The sequence below is a fragment of the Rousettus aegyptiacus genome, unplaced genomic scaffold, assembly GCF_014176215.1.
Source record: "Rousettus aegyptiacus isolate mRouAeg1 unplaced genomic scaffold, mRouAeg1.p scaffold_m13_p_1, whole genome shotgun sequence".
NCBI lineage: Eukaryota > Metazoa > Chordata > Mammalia > Chiroptera > Pteropodidae > Rousettus > Rousettus aegyptiacus.
The window spans coordinates 71,554,322-71,571,562 of record NW_023416284.1 but is presented as its reverse complement, the minus strand read 5'-3'; the positions used below and the strand labels follow the sequence as shown (position 1 = coordinate 71,571,562).

At 36.1% G+C, this 17,241-nt stretch overlaps 1 protein-coding gene across 1 annotated transcript in view; it reads right to left on the bottom strand.

Annotated features, from left to right (window-relative positions):
- KIF13A (kinesin family member 13A) overlaps nt 1-17,241 on the bottom strand; it is a 173,462-nt gene that overhangs the window by 70,997 nt on the left and 85,224 nt on the right. The window contains 1 exon segment of the mRNA XM_016155861.2: nt 9,850-9,910. Coding sequence (XP_016011347.2) covers nt 9,850-9,910 — 61 coding nt within the window.

Here is a 17,241-nt window from a genome sequence, read left to right as displayed (position 1 = left end):
TTAAGTAACTTGAAGCACAATTTATAAAAGAATACAAATAACTATTGTCAAGTTCATGTATTTTTACAAATCTAAGCAAGACTGGATTCCAGAGAGATTAGAATACATTTTATATGGCTTTATGCCTCAAGGGAATTATTCTCTTTTAAGACAAGAAATAACGAACACTTTTCTACCTCTGCAAAAATACATCAACCTTAACATTGTTTTATGGCTGCTTAGCTTTTCATGGTATGCTGAACTGATGTAATCAGTTCCTTATTAGTATATTTAGATTATTTCCTTTTTCTTTTTCTGCAATACTTACCCTCACATATTTACCTCTTTTCACTTTTCTATTGACTTTACTAGGCAAACTCCAAAAAATCAAATTACAAAGTCCTCTATAATGCAAAAGTCATTTTTCTACATTTTCCAATAGTGTTTTGACTAAGTCAATAGGAAAAAAAAGCCTCTTGTTTTGTTAAATTAAAATTTTCTTTTTTGTAGTTTATTGCCCATTTGTATTTATTCTTTTAATAAATTGGATATTTGGGTCCTATGTTTATTTTTATAAATCAATTGGTTTAGTCAATGATATTTAACTTAATAATTTTAAAATGCGCATCATATATTAAGAATATTAACCTTTGGTTTATGTTGTAAATATTTTTCCCTAGTCTGTCATTTCCTTTCAGTCTATGTTGTTCTTTGTTGTACAAAAGCTCCGATCTTCCATATGCAATATTTTAATCTTTTCCTTTATAATTTTTACTTATAAGTTATGCTTCCAAAATCTTTTTGGATTATTATTACCTAAATTATATAGATATTCACTCATATATTCTTCTAGCTTTGTTGTTTTGTTCTTTTAGTTTTACTTTCAGACTCTATTCCTTATTAGCTGTGTAACCTTGGGCAAGTTTTTGGTTTCTTCATTAGTAAAATAGCAATAACAGTTGCTACCTACTGAGTTTGCTGTATGTTTTAATAAGGCAATACATGCAAAGGCCTTACTGTAGTGCCTGGCCATGATAAGTCTAGACTATATTTTATTAGTTAATATCAACTGTTAATATCATCTTGTAAATCTTTAACCAACTATAACTAATTCTGGTACAGAGGCAGTGATCGTTTAATTACTCTCCTTAAAAAATGTCCTCCATCCTTGCAACAATTCTCTGAGGCAATCCAATTTCAAATATAAAAGGCCTCTGTTATTAGCAAAAAGTTTTAAAGGAATCATTTATTATCATTTAGTGTTATTTCTCTAGCTCCCCTAGAAGTCCCAGTTTTAAAATTCCACTGAGAAAGAAAGGGGTGTGTGGTGTGTGAACAAATGTGTATGTGGTGGGGTGTGTATGATAGTACGTGGGTGTATTGGGTACATGTGTGTTATATGTGGGGTGTGTGTGTGTGTTAAGGGTATGTGTGTTTTGGGTCATGATGAGGAGAGGAAGAAGGACAAATATTGCTATTTGGTCCAGGATATGCCAACCCATGTTGTTCAGTGCAGAAAAAATACTGATCATTCTCTATAACACTAAGATATCTCAGGAAGATAAAGGGTGAAAAAAATAACATAAAAAATTGTATCAATAAAATTGTGAATAGAAACATATGCTATAGAGCTCCCCCTAATTTTCTATTCTGGTGCCTTTTTAGCTGTATGAATCCCTGGCTGTGGTCATACTTAAGTTTTCAGTTTGGGCACTACTGGTACAATAAAAAAAATCTATAAAAAAGGCCAGATGGTCAAAGCCTAGAAACGTACTGCAGACTCTTTATACAGCCTCCTGTCCTTAACATGATCACCTCTCTATGAAACACAAATGGTGGCTACACTTCACTCAGTGATAGAAAATATTAAGTATCAAGACCCTTATACGGTCTAGTAAGAAGAGTGTGGTTTATCCAAAAGACTGAAGGGTTTCTTTGCTTTGTTCATTTCTATTTTTTAAATACAGCAGTCCCCTTTTCAGCACAGGAGAAAATGACTTGCCAACTGCTTTTCAAAGTTCAGTTTACAAAAAAAAAATGACCTGTTTATGCTGGATGGTGGGAATCAGGGAATCCACAAAAGATGCACTCTCCCCACCCTAAATGGTTCCTGAACACAGTTCACTGAAACAGAATGAAGAGCTGTTTGTCTAGGGAATCATGAACCAACCCACTAGGGAAAGCTCTGAAGTCCTGTGGGAAGGAGGAGGATCTAGGAGTATTTGCTCCTCTCCTAAATAAGTTGAGCAAAGCCACAACACTGTCAAACCCAGGAGCCTTGTGGCTTTTCAGCAGGACTGATGCCAGAGAGGAGGTGGCCATTCTGCAGATGTCAGCTCCACATGACTGATGCAGGGAATCCACAGGGCAAACTTTTCCTTACTTGTGAGTAACCATGACCAAGACGCCAATTTCCTCTGTGGGGTTTATGATTAGACCTCCTATAACTGTGTGGACAAGTCTTAAAACACAGGCATGCCCAAAACAACCCATAACACAATGTCAGAACAGTGCAGAGGGCTCCTGTATGGAGTTTCTGCAAGTAAAGTTGCATACCTGATCCACCCTGCCCTGAGTCACATATGAGACAGATTTTCGAAAAGCTAACACCCTGAGTCTTCACACTTGTGCATAATCTGTCCCTACTGGGAAAGGAGCAATGGATTCAAAACTACTAAGCATATGCTCTGGGAGCTGGGTACCCAAGGTAATTCTCTCTCTATAGCAGGGCCGTAATAGTGTAGCACAGAAGAGAAACTAGGGATAGAAGGAAAAATGCACCTATCATTCACATGCCTAGCATCTGACTACTGAAGCAGCACAAGATAAAATATCACAGTGGGCCATGTTGTAGGAAATGAGAGAACAAAATGGGAGCACATAACCCTGTCTTATTTGGTATCTGCATTAAACAAGGCAGTCTCATACAGACCACTGCTGAATAAAACATTGCACATGGCAATGCAAGACTGATATGACAGAATATTTCTCATTTTCCTGAAATAGCTACATGGAAGAGCATTCAAAATTTTAACATGATCAATAATTTTATCAGTTTAAATAGTCTCCTGCTTTCCTTCTTTTCTCATTAGAGTTTGAGTGAAAAAAAAATGGTAAGCTCAGTATTTGTAATTTGGAATTCTTGGGCCTGCTCATTTATGAGGGTGTTTTTCCACTTCTAAACAGGGCTGACGGCCATAGTGATTTTGATGAGTCTGAACTTGGCAGGTGGCCCAGCTCCAAATCAGAGCACCTGGACAGTGCAAGAGCAGACAGGTTCTTCACACATTCCTAAAGGGGTGAGGAATGCCTAATCAGGATGAGGTTTCAGTAAATCCCTCTCTCAAATAGTGCCATTTTCAGAAATTGTCACATGTAGTGACCTTAAACCTGGTTTAAATGATCAAAAACTACAGAACTCAGACAAAGGAACTAAGGCTTTATGGCTTGACTAGATGACACAAGGTTTAAATTTAAATCAACTATAAAAGTTTGACATTAAGAGACCTGGTAAAAGGATCCCAAGAAACTGGGTCATGAGGGTAAAGCTTCCATGGTGACATCCAAGGGCGATCAGCATTGCAATACTTGGGAGTCTTACTTGTGGCATAGCATGAGTGACACATCCAGATGGATGTTTCCACCCCAGTGACAGTGCTGGGACTAGTCATGAGCTGACAGTGAAGCTTGGCTCCTTTTTTGTTGCTAGTTAAAGTGGCTGAGTCACCAAGGAGGGGGTCAGGCTTGGGTGCCCAGGATGAAAGAAGAAAATAAGCCACCTCACCTGTGAAGATTGTCTAATAGATAAAGCATTTTTGAGTTATTCAGGAGGGTATTTTTACATAAAATAACTGCTGAAAAAGTAAATATCCTTTATTTCTATCTGCTCAACAGTGTTTTTACACTGTCTCTGATATAGAAGCAGGCTTGACTCAACATCTCTGGACTGTGGGGTGCATGATATTTACAGCGCTTGAGTGGAGGTTAAAACAAAGCCAAAACCAAACACAAGCATTCAGAACTCTAGAGAACTTCTGACAGGAGGGAGAATGCCATTAGTATTATTCCTGGCTAGGTTCCAAGCCAGAACACTCTAATCTGATTTCCTGAACACTGCCTCTCTTGGGATGAGAGAGAAGAAAGGGGAGCCTGGAAGTATAGGAGAATGCATAGAATCTTCACACATCATTGTCATTGAACAAAATCCACATTTACCACTGCTTTCAGGTCTCTCACAGGTAACAGGGCCTCTGAACCTCATCTATAAAATGAGGACAATAAAGTTTCTACCTGATTGGGTGTATTGACAATAAAATGGCAGTGCTGGGAACCCAGTGCTCAGAACTATATTGTCTATTGTTATTATCATCCACCCCTCCAAATATAATTAAGTGAAATGTCTCTGGGTGCCAATAAATATCTAAGGAACAGATATGGACAAAGAAAGGAAAGTGTGGAAGAAGGTAGGGTTGGGTGGGATTAAAAACAGGGAACAGAGATGAGAAAAAAAGAGAGGCTTAACTATCAGCTCTGCTTAAAAGATTAACAACATTAGCTTAGCTCATTTATTTCAGAGAAATTTTTCTTTACTGACCTTCATGTATCCAGTTCTCTGAATTAACCAATGTTCTCTTCCATTCGTAAAATACACTGATATATGCCCACTGCATGTTAAATCACCCAGTTGGGAGGCTACTCTCTAGACTCCCACCAGCTAAGTTATATTCTTACAAAGTGTCAGTGTGTTTGCTCCTAAAATGGTTTATGTCAGTTGTACTTCTCTGTAATTACATAATTTACTTAACAAAAGCAAAAAAAGAGAATTGCTGATTCTAAGATAGCTAAGTTGGATACTTAGAAATAATTTGATAAGGGTGAGTCACTAAAAGAATTGTCAAATTTGGTATGAGGGAGACAACTTGTAAAAAAAAGATTATGAAAGAAAAATCTAGAAGGATTCTGTAGATTGTTACATAAATGTCTTTTAAGATAAGATGCGCCATTTATAATGAATCTGTAACAAACATTTCAAGTAGTCAACCAGTACTGCTTCTCATAACTATAGGTGAAACTATGGTTTTGATAAATCTAACAGCTAACAATTACTGAATATTTACTCTGTGCAAAAACACTTGCCTAGTGCTTCATATATACTCGAATACTAAAGTAATCAGTACAATATGCTAAAACAACTATTTTGGAATTTTTAAAAAATTGGTTCTATTTTGCCTCCTGTCAGCTTAGAATATAAATTTTGATGGACAGCTAAACAATGTGACACAGATATCATTTCTACCTTTGAACACATAAAATCTGCCATTATGGAACAGAATCAAACATGGCTGCCCTCCTCAGAGGAAGAACCCAGGGCTTGGAGACACTCAGCTGTCACCTCACACTATAAAGCAACGCTTGCAGAAGTTAAAACCTTTCTCCTGAATTGCAGGGTATTAACAATGTCTAAAACACATGGCTTCAGCAAATTTTAGCAACATGCCATATGGCAAGAATTGTTATATGATTTCTAAGTCAACAGTTTAGAATTTCTCAGGCCAAAAAATGCTCATGTCCACACTGATGCCCAGATATGCTACCACGAGACTAATTTTTTTTTTGGTACGAAAATGTTTATGAAAAATATTCCCCTATGAGAAAGAAAATTGAATGCAAGGTTACTGAAATTCACTGTTATTTACCAACATGACACATTTTAGGCAGTGATAAAAAATATGTTGTTTTATTGTTGAGAAATCCTTAATTGAAATCAATAGTGATTTGAACATTTACAAAGACCTATTATCTGTTATGACGCTCTCAAGTTTATTAGTATTCACTATAACATGATAACTTCATAATCCTAAATGTGGATCAATGTCTATGTGTATATGTGGGCCTGCAGGGAAAGATGTAAGTTTATGTAGAAATGTCATGCTTTGGGTACCTAATTCTGCAGGTTATTTCTGTATTTTTCTTAGCCCTGGCAAAGGGTTTGGCTTTAAACACTCAGAATTATGTGCCATCAAGCATTATTATAACTACCTAGGCAAAAGGTAATAACAATAAGAGATATTTAAAATGTAAAATGTCTCAAAGCATGATTCGATGCAATTCAAATGGCTTAACAAACAAGCCTTTGATTCGCCTCTGAAAAGTCCACTTTGATGGCTGTGTAGCCAGTATAAAATGTCTGATTCATGTTTTATCAGAGAGCTGGAAGAGATCTGAGATCATTCTAGGTCATATCTCCTCCTTTCACAGATGAGGGAACATAGATTCCCAATATTTAGCAGCTGTGGCAAAACCAAGTCTCCTAAACACCAGTAACAATGTATTATTCTCTTTCTGGAGAAGTGATGTTAGTATCCTTACTCCTGCTACAATGTGACAATAATAAAGGTGCTAAATATTATGGGAGCTTTTCTTATATGCTAGGTAAGGGCTTAAGTACTTCACATAAACAGGTCACTTGGTCCTCAAATCAACCGTGTCAGATCAGAATTATTATCCTTATTTAGCTTATGAAAAAACAGAAGCAAAGTGAAATTAGTAACTCACCCGACCTTACACAGATAGAAGGCGGCAAAGCCAGGATTTGAACCCAGTCTGACTTTAAGAGCTCACAGCTTCCTACCACTCCAACCAACCAACTGCAATGCTATTAAACATACTATAGACCTACTTACTGTATTTCTAAATCAGAAAGCCTGAGAGTAGAAGCTCTTGCTATAGTTTTTAAAAAGTGGCACAACAGAAAAATAAGTGAGAATTTAACATTTTATATATCACATAAAACTTAAGAGTCTTTGTTTCTCTTTGCTCTTTCAATGCACACACTTATCTTTCTCTCCCTCTCCTGCCCTCTCTCTGTCTCCCTACATTTTGAGAGCTGCCTTAAGAGCTCTGATTCAGTATCAATGATGCCTTTATTCATTCAGCCTGAAAAATAGGTTGGTTTCAGAAAATATGTGTTTCCCCTTCTCCATTTCCTCTATTTCCCATCAGAGAATGAATGCTTCTATCTTAATGTTTCTATTCACAATTAAGAAGAAATTGGTATTTTTTAATGAAGCGAAGGAAATCAAATTACCAATCAACTAATCTACTAGTATTTACTAGTCAGATTATTTACAATAAATGAAAACAAACCTGAGAGAAAAGCAAGCAAGAATTTTAGCTTTTGCCTACATGGTAAGTCACAATATTTGTACAATAGGGAAATCTAAAGAATAAGAAATTTTCTCCCCCAATTTTGTAAGTAGATATTGTTCTATAAGCCAAGAGAATTCTATTTCAGGGCTAACTGAATCATGGTATTTGATGTGACCATGCAAACTAAAATTTAGTAAATTTTAGGTTACCAGTATGTTTAAATATCATTTTTATCTCTTTAAGTATTTCTGAGCATACTATTTGTAATGAAGAGGCACAGAAATCTTGAGTTTCACCTTTGAATTTTATCATCTGTATTTAAAGATATTTTTAGTAAAAAAAATGTTTGTTCTACATTCAAGGACACGAGTGATATATTGCAGAAGGCTAGAATGGTCTTTATGGACATTAATGGAGGATGTAGAAAAGAAACAATCTTCGTTAAGCATTATTTTAACCACATCACTCCAATGGCCTTTTTTTTTTTTTTTCACTATATCGGTCTGAATTCTTAGTCTAGCTTAAATGATTTCCTATTATCCAGCTTTACTCATCATGTACAAACTGGGTTTCCCACTGCTTCCCCCAAGATGTACCTTCTGCTCAGACCAGTGCTATACAACCATGCTCACTCCTACTTCTGCATCTTCAGTTATGGAAAAGCCAAATGAAGTATCATTTATGGGCACCTTCCATTAATTAGCATGTTAAATTAACTACTTGTAACAACATATGAGACAGGTACTACCATTTCTGTTACCCATTTGACAGAAAAGAAATTGTAGCTCAGAGGGGTTGAACTGTCTAAGAGAACCAAAGCAGGTGTCCTAAGATTTAAACCCAGGTTTGATTTTGGAGCCCATGTACTTTTCTTGATATCATGATGCTTCCTCTTGTCCGAATGCCCTCTACACTATCCTTTGGCTAAACCTATGCTAACCTTCTATGTCCAGTTTTAGTTATACTTCCTCAATGATGCCTTTTTAGGCAACTGCAGTCTTTCCAGATTTTATTTCCCCTTGGGTTTTCCACAGTACTTAAAATTTGTAAAATTTAGAGTTTAACTAAATATTATCTCAAAATGTTTACTGTTGTTTGTTAAGCATTCTTTTGCTTTCCAACTTAGTTTTTTAATTTCTTAAGGGCTTTCTAGTCTGCACACACAGTAGGGGTTTCAAGGATACTTAACAAGGATACAATAACACTGACTAGAGGCACAGAATGGATGTGGGGAGCCATAGAGCAAAAGGTAAGGAAGGTAGACTGGGGCTATATAATAAAAACTTTAAATGACATCCAAAGAGTTTAGATTTTATCTCTAAGTGATGAGGAATCCTTGAAAGTATGTGAGAATTGTATGAGTAGAATTCTAATTCAGGATAATATATCTGGTTGTAGCCTCAATCACATTAATTGAACAGAGAAAGAGACTGGGCTTTGCAGAGTCACAGCATTTATCCTCATTGATTTCTGTGACAGTAGGAAATGTTTTAGTTTTATTGTTTATTTAAACCCAAAAGCACACACTCAGCACAAAAATACATCCATAGAGCTAACAGTCAAGGCAGACTGTTTCAGCTCTGTAGAATTTATTATCTAAAGTTCCAAAGGACAGATAAAAAGATAATTTACAACCTACATTAAGAACTATTTATTTGTGTTAACAAAATACATTGCTGAAGTTGCAGGAATGATGTTTTTGAAATAAAGGATAATTTACCCAATGTGAATAAATGAAGAAATTTTCCTACTTCGAAATTCTTAACTTTTGAAAAATATATATATCAAATAACGTTTTAAAAATTTGCTTTATGTGGCAAGGAAAAGGCAATCAATAACATTCCTTACAAGCAAGTAACTTCTTTTTGCCTTCTAATCTTTTAAGACATATATCCCCTCCGTTCTTCCTTCATGTTTTTTTTATTTTTTAAGTAAATGGGAAAGTCATTCAGCAGATATTCTTATATATAAAGATAAAGAGAAAATACTGATTAAGGCTATATATCCAAGTAAAGGGGAACACAATCAGAAGGGAAGAAATCAAAGACTTCCTCCACTAAAATGAATGCTTCTCTCTTAGGTTAAAGCAATTGTGATTAACTCCTAGGAAAGGCTAAGATTTACCAGTGATCACAAATAGTAAAATTAGCAATCATTTGTGCTGGAATAGGGATAAAACGCCTCATGGAAAGAACATCAGCAAAATGTGGGGCTAGGAGGCAGTGTTTCCCCATGGAAGGTGTAATTCTCATTCACAGCACCACTGACTGCTTCGGCCTGAGCAGACCCTGGAAATGAACAGCGCACTGTGTTTTGCTTATGTAGAAGTGTGCGCCCTGAAAGTTAACGACAAGGCACGGCCTGTTAAATCTCTTCTTATGTGACAATCACCACAGCTACCACTTGCAGCTTGAGGTGGTTCCCTATTATCTATCTCTAACTCTTGGAGCACCTCTGAAGATACTAATATCCCATTTACAGATGAAGAACCTGAAGCTTAACGAGGTTGAAAAAAAAAATCTGCCCATGGCTTCTCAGCAAGTAGTGTCTGGGCCTGATCCTGAAATCAATCTTACTGACTCCCAAGCCCATGCACTAGACTGCAAAGAATGAGTGTGAATTTTATGGGAAAAACAGAACTCCAGAATAATTTTTAAAAAACAGACATAATGGAAGAGGCCAGAGGCCCAACTGTCAAGTTCAGAAAGAAAGCCAACTTACCAGCATATTTTGTAGTGTTAGATTCATCCATGGACCAAAAGCAATAATCAAAGGCAAATACCTGAATAAAACAGAAAAATATGAAACTTAAAAATTAACTTCCGTGAGTACATCAGACTGCAAAAAATAAAATTCACTGATGAAGATGAGGATGCTGGTATCTGTCTGATTTTAAAATAAAAAACAAATGCTACAGGTTTGCTGCTTTGTTAATCCTGAAGTTTCTTTTTAGACTACACTGATGGTTATCTTCTTATATTAAAGTTGTACATGAAAATTGCTATTTATCTAAAATTCAAACAAGCAGACATCTTAACCAAAAAAAAAAAAAAAAATGTTTAATGACACATTTAGTGAGAAAAAACAACTGACTTCTCTCCAATTCCACAGTTCCAGCATCTGCTGTAACCCTCCAGCTGGATCTCTCACAGCTTCTCAATAAACACTAAAGTAATTAACTTTCATTTAAACCAATTCCTCCTAACTTTCCATGATGCTACCGTTTTCAGCATAAGCAAAGCTCAAAACTTCCCACATTCCCATTTTGGACTCCACTCCCTCTCCTGTTTCAGCATGCAATCTTGGACTAAGTATTGTTAATAAATCAGTAATTCATGCTTGTATACATTGATGTCCTGTATAGTTACTGAGCACCTACTATGTGCCAGGAATGGCTGATGCTGCCTAAAAATTGTTATCCAATTGTTGTTTCCCATGCATGTGACCACTACTCATGTTCTAGCCACCATCGTCAAATACATGAGGCAACATTCCCTAAAGTCTGCTCTAAGGCAGCAGTCCCCAACCTTTTTGGCACCAGGTGCTCCTATGAGAATCCAATGCCTGATGATCTGAGGTGGAGCTGAGGCAGTGATGCTAGTGTTGGGGAGCGGCTGCAAATACAGAAGCTTCACTTGCTGGCCTACCACTCACCTCCCGCAGTATGGCCCAGTTCCTAACTGGCCACAGAGCACTATAGGTCTGTACCCAGAGACTGGGGACCCCTTGCTCATTAGACAATCCATGAAAAAATATTAAAACATGGTATATTTTGCTCTGTCTGAAAATCTCAATATTAAAAGCTCTGAAAAGTCCTGCAGCAAATAAACCCTTTTAATTGTTTACTTTTTTATTTCTCCAGTTAATTTTGGTGAGGAGACCCTTTCTTGAGTAACATCTGTTAAAAGGCCTCGAAACTAGTGTTTCTCAATGTGCTTCTTAGCAAACTTTGCCCTACCTGTCTCAGTAGCTACTTTCCTGGGCTCCTTGTTACAGCCTTTTCCCCTTTGCAGTCCAAACAGCAAATTACAAACTTGCCATGGACAGGAACCCTTTAATGCTTAACCACTTCCAAGCAAACAAAACCCAAGCATTTTGGCCTGGCATTTGAGACTGACTGCAATGAAGCCTTTCCAGCTTATGTCCCCTGACTTATTTATGCTTCAGCTGGATTTGTCAGCACTTGAGCGTTTCTAGGTACAATCCCACCTCTGTCAGTCTTCTCTTCATTTTTACCCTTCAAAATGCTTCAGACTCCTTAAGGCCCAGTTCAATGTATTTTGCTTTCAGGGAGCATTTCTTCGTTCAATCCTAAGGAATTAGCTTTCCCAGTTTTCTGAACTCTCATAACACTGTTTAATCCTATATTTGTGATATTTATTCCAATTATTCTATTTTTCCCTCATCATGTATATCATCTGTGCATATGTTTTATCTCCACTGGTAGACTAAATTCTTTGAAAGGAGGAACCATACCTGATTTGTATTTGTATCCTGCAGTGTTCAAAGTAGTTGCTTTATAATTATTTATTGAATGATTAATGGCATTAAGAGTTTACATGAAAGCAGGTACTGGCTACATCATCAAGACTAAGTTGTGCTCTGAATAGTTTCAGCACTACATGTATTTTAATGATTTTTTAAATTGATCCAGATATGTACACAACTTACATCATCAATCTCAAGTCCAAATTCAATTTTGTTACTTATACAAACATTCACTCTGTTCTTACAATAAACAAGGCTAAAATAAACAGTGATGAAACAACAGTTTCAGCCAACCGCGTGTGGAATGTTTACTGCATTCAGAGCGCTGTTCCAATAACTTGAGAGACCACACAGGCGTAATTCAGTTACTCTTCTCACCTCTAGGCAGGGCTGAACTTCAACACTTCTCCCAAGAGATGAAGATCTGAATTGTTTTTAAACAGTTCCAGAAAAGGAGATTCCACAACCTCTTTTTAATGGCGCCTATAACACTTAATATTTATTCCCAGGCTATTTTCCTTTCTTTTGGACCTAAATCGACTCTCCTTAAATGGCCGGTAGAGGCTATTTTCCAATTTTTAAGTATCTTTGTTTTCCTCTAGAGTCTCAATGAATTCCTCTTAGTGTTGCTAAAAGTGAAATAATCATTTATTCCCAACATGTTAATTTTTCCATATTTTTCCAATTTTTAAGTATCTTTGTTTTCCTCTAGAGTCTCAATGAATTCCTCTTAGTAGTTGCTAAAAGTGAAATAATCATTTATTCCCAACATGTTAATTTTTCCATATCAGTCTAAAATTTATTTTTAATAGTTTGCTATTTTACATACAAAGTTCAAAAGCTAAAGATTTACATTCCCAGGACACTACTTGAAATAAAAAGAAATCCACCTCAAATTTTTAGGGTCTACCTCTCAATGATAATCATTTCAAATTCTGTGCCAAGTTTCATTTATAACAGTTAATAGTTTAAGGTTGTTTTTGCTCATAAAAAAGGTAAGTAATTTTCATTTTAAGCATTTGCCACTTAAAATTCAGACAAGTGTTAAAACCTTGCAGAGGAGAAAAGTACTGATAAATACGACTGTTCTGTGCTTGTCAAATACTGGCCTCTCCCTGTCTCAAATTTCAAAACTTTTGATCACAAGCATTTAGAATGCCCATCCCTCAAACTAGTCATGGTTGTTATTTTATTAAACATTTACTAGTAAAAAAGATGAAGCCCAGAAATCTGAGGGATTTGCCTAAAACCTCAAAGCAAATGAATAGAAAAATTCTTATTTAATCATGCAACAAATAATCACCTCTTCCATGAAAGTCTACAGCACTCCGCATCTCCCATGGCACTAGTTCACATGTGGTCCTATTTTATACCTCAGTTGTTCAGTGTAGGTCTCATCTTCCCTCTAAAGCCTTTTGGGGCAGAAACACTGTCTCATGCACCTCACGGTGTCTGAGTCAGTACCTCATGCAGAGCAGCCACTGGACGTAATATTTTCAATAAGTAAACATAATACCAGAAAAAGTTGGACTGCAGACAAGAACATGGAATGGATGTGAGGACTGTTATAAATAAGAAGAGGTTCAAACTGCAAGATATATTTTTAGATGTTTCATTACTTTCAGATGCATGTTTTGGGAGAACTTGGTTCCATCAATGGTGAAAAACAGATTTTGTCACAAGATGAGCACTGGGGTCCTCTTTTGCACCATCATTCCATGGTTCACATGGATGAACAGGTCTGACCTCATCATGTATGATTTGTAGTTCACAAGGAAATGACAATGATTATTTAACTATTGGTAGAATAATTATTTGTTATGCTGTTACTAAAACAGTTTTAAAGGTGTTTATAATTTCTTTGTATTAGGCAGTCCAATCATTTCTCTAGCTATCTCGTTAGTACTATAAACTGTTGACAAACTATTATCTTTCTTTTCATGGCCAAAATTTACTTATAATTTAATGACATAAAGTTTGTAACAAAAGGGGATATGATTTTCTTGGGTTTTATAGAAGTTTTCATTTTCTAATACAAAATCCACTGTTATTTCAAGAGATAACAAAATCATTTTTTTTTTAGTTACTCCTTAGAAACTGACCACTTCAAATAAAAATAAAATAATTTTTCCTAAGCTAGCACATTAGAGAAATATGTGCTTCTAACTCATTTCATTAGAATTCCTAAATGCTCATTTCATCTATTCATTATGAAGTCACTATAACTGGAGTGTGGGAGATGGGGGACTTAAGGCATACAACTGAGCAAAAAAATAAATCCAAATTGGAAACCAGGTATAAATTTTTTATTTCATCAATGCCAATCAACACTATGAGAACTTTTTTTGTAAAGGCACCCATGTCTTCCAAGAGCCTTCAACTAGAAAAAAAAGCCAAAAGTACACATGCTCTCCAGTTGTTTTCAAAATCTGAAAGCTATTGTCTTCATTGTTTTCAATAAAATGTGACTCCACCTTCTCAGAATCCCACTCCTTCCTCTTCATTTGCAACTTGTAAAATTCATATCAGCATTTAATTCCCTGCAGCTTGCAGTCCACATCTGCTCCACCTTCATCAATCTCTTAAAAAATGTTAGCTTTGCATCTTTGTAAATCGCTGAACAGCTAGTAAAGTTACTACAAGCTGTTTTTAATAAGGCAAATGTGTTGAGTGTTATATTCAGAGGCAAAGTTCTAGGACTTAGGAGCAGGATGCAGCATAAACTCCACTCTTATCTAAAAGTCTAATCTCTGATGGCATTTCAGCAAAATTCAATTTATAATTAAAAAAAAAATCATGTATGTTCCTTGAAGAACCAGAAGATATCAGTGTTCTAAAAAATGTGATCCAGTAATCATTTTCCTGATCCAGAAAAGCCAATAGTAAAAGTATTTTCAACTGCATTACCTCTATATCCTTTCATTCATTCGAATTGTGTGCTTTCTGTAATATGTTCTCCCATTGTAAAATGTTTAAACCAGAAAGCAATCAACAAATACCTATTTGTCACCTTTTTTGGTTTTAGGTACTCTAGGGTACTCAAATATGTATTAGGCATGTTTTTTGTTCTGTAATCACTTACAGGCTAGTTAAAAAGATAAAACATAAGATAATTATTCTTGAAAATTTTTTAAAAAGCATGTTTTCAAAATCATTTTAATAACTCACAATCCCTCTCTAGGCAGAAAGTGATTAACCCAATACTTTTCTCAAGATAATGTAATTTTATGCAAAAAAATATCTCCCAACATACATCAGATTTTTTGTACAGTGAGTCAAAGTCCACTCTCTTTCAATTTCTCATTAAAATCTTTCAATATCACCTCAAATGTCACTCCCTTATGAAAACTTTAAGAACACTATTCCTTATTACTCTGAATTTCCTAACTATATTGTGTGTGTGTGTGTGTGTGTGCGCGCGCGCGTGCGAGAGAGAGAGAGAGAGAGAGAGAGAGAGAGAGAGAGAGAGAGAGAGAAAGAGAGAGAGAGAGAGAGAGAGAGAGAGAGAGAGAGAGAGAGAGAGATCCCCTTTGTTCTGTTACATTATTAATTCTTAGAGGGCAAGACCTTGGTTTTCCTAATGTTTTTATTGTCCATCATTAGCAACTTCCTGGTAAATTACCTTTTAACTAATGATCTTGTAAATCTGTATTGTCATGTGATGGCTGCTTAAAACAGCATACATAGTGAGTATGAATCCCTCAGCAGCAGTATAGTAGCAAACACAACAAGTACTTTGTCAAAGTCTCCATTTTCACTTTATGTGTGGAAGTGACAAGACTGGTGTCACCCTTCAGATATTATCTGTGTGCTTACTAAATTCCCACCCTTTTCTTAAAAAGAAAGAAGCAAGCTCCCTTATTTATCTATATATTATGTAAAGAGAGAGTCATCTCATCAACTCGAAGAGCTTCCACCAATGACCAAGAAATCCTCTGGGTATATTAAATACAGTGGAAAATCCAGGGGAAAAAAACAAAAGAAAATGTATAAGAGTATTCTGCTTTCCTGCAATCCTTTCCCTCTTCTCACCTCTCTGCCAAAAAAAAAAAAAAAAATATTCAAGACCTATAGCTAAATGTCATCTTCTCCAATGTTTGCTTGCCTCTCTGTGAAGTGTTTATTCCCTTCTCTGTGCTGTTGTAGTTGACAGCTCCACTTCTCTAATGCAGTCTACCTAAATAATTGCACATTTTACATTGAATTATGTGTGGGAATTTAAGCAAAATGTCAACTAATACAATATTGGCACACAGTAGTGACTCAGTATGCGGCAGTTGTGTTATTAGTACTAATAGTATCTACTGATGGGCTCCTCTCACCAGTTACTAGTACAGCTACCACCTATGGCGTATTTACCATGTACCAGGCACCATCTTAGGTACTTCACATTTTCATTGAGCTGAGAGGTTTCCTGAGCCAAGGAGTGTGCCAATTCATTTTTTTTATTCTCTACAGGTACAGAAGTAATCAATTAGTGCTCAGGATTTGCTGAATCAGAGAAAAGAGAAAAGGCAAAAAGGTCCATATGGCCATGAGTGGAAGAGTTGCTACAATTCATTGAGTTTGGTGTCAAAAGCATTAATGCAAAACACACTAGCTCCTAAATCCAGAATCAAAAGGGCTTCCCCTGGGGAAATAAAACACTACTCTGTGAACTTGCTTTGTTTGCATTAAAGAGTGTGTGTCTCTCTCCTCTCATTCTGTACTGTCATTTTCCTCTCCCTGCACTGTTCACATCTGCAGACCTGGCTGCTACTAAGAGTCTGTTTTGGCTACTACCTACCTACTTTGAAAACTGAGCCCAAGATCTTTCTACCAACCCCCATTTCTCCACCCATTTTATAAATACTGACTTGCCAGTGTCCAATATTTTATGGTTACTTTTCAACTTTGTCAAGAGTAAAATTAATATAAAAGACACATGCCAAATTGTTCATATTTTACCACACTGTGTTGAGAACTGAGTCAGACAAAAAAATATTAAAGTAGTATATTCATGTCATGTTAAAATTTTCCTTTTAATACCATCTTTCAACACTGTTCTCTCATCTTTTTCTTAATATCAGAGATGTGAAGAATCATTTTAAAAGAAGTTGTCTTCATTCATCTTGGAGAAGCTGGACTGAAATTGAAAGGAAAAGCCAGCCCAACACTGAGAGCCTGTCTGATCAAGAGAACTGTCACCACTGCTATATGCAAAAGCAGCCTTGCCACCACTAACTCCCACCTGTGTCTGAGCACATCTGCTCCTGGACACCAACGGAGGAGTACCAGAATGATCACCCTTAACACTTGCAACTTCTATTGATGGATACCACCTTCCCATTAAAAAAGCTGTCAAGTAACTGCTATCTTTCGACAATATAACTTACCATTTTCTTTATGCATGCCTATATATGCATACCACACAATGTCTGGAATTACAGTCAATACTGTCTGACTGTGAGAATGTCAAAGCATTTTAAAGACTCAAAGCAAGACAATCTACAAGCAGTAAGGAATTGTTACCGATCTCAGGAAATTCAGTCTAATGTAGGAAACAACTACTATGTGGAAAGTACTACTCTATATTGCAGTTCGAATTTCTAAGGGCACATGGAGAAGTATCTCTTCAAAGAACTA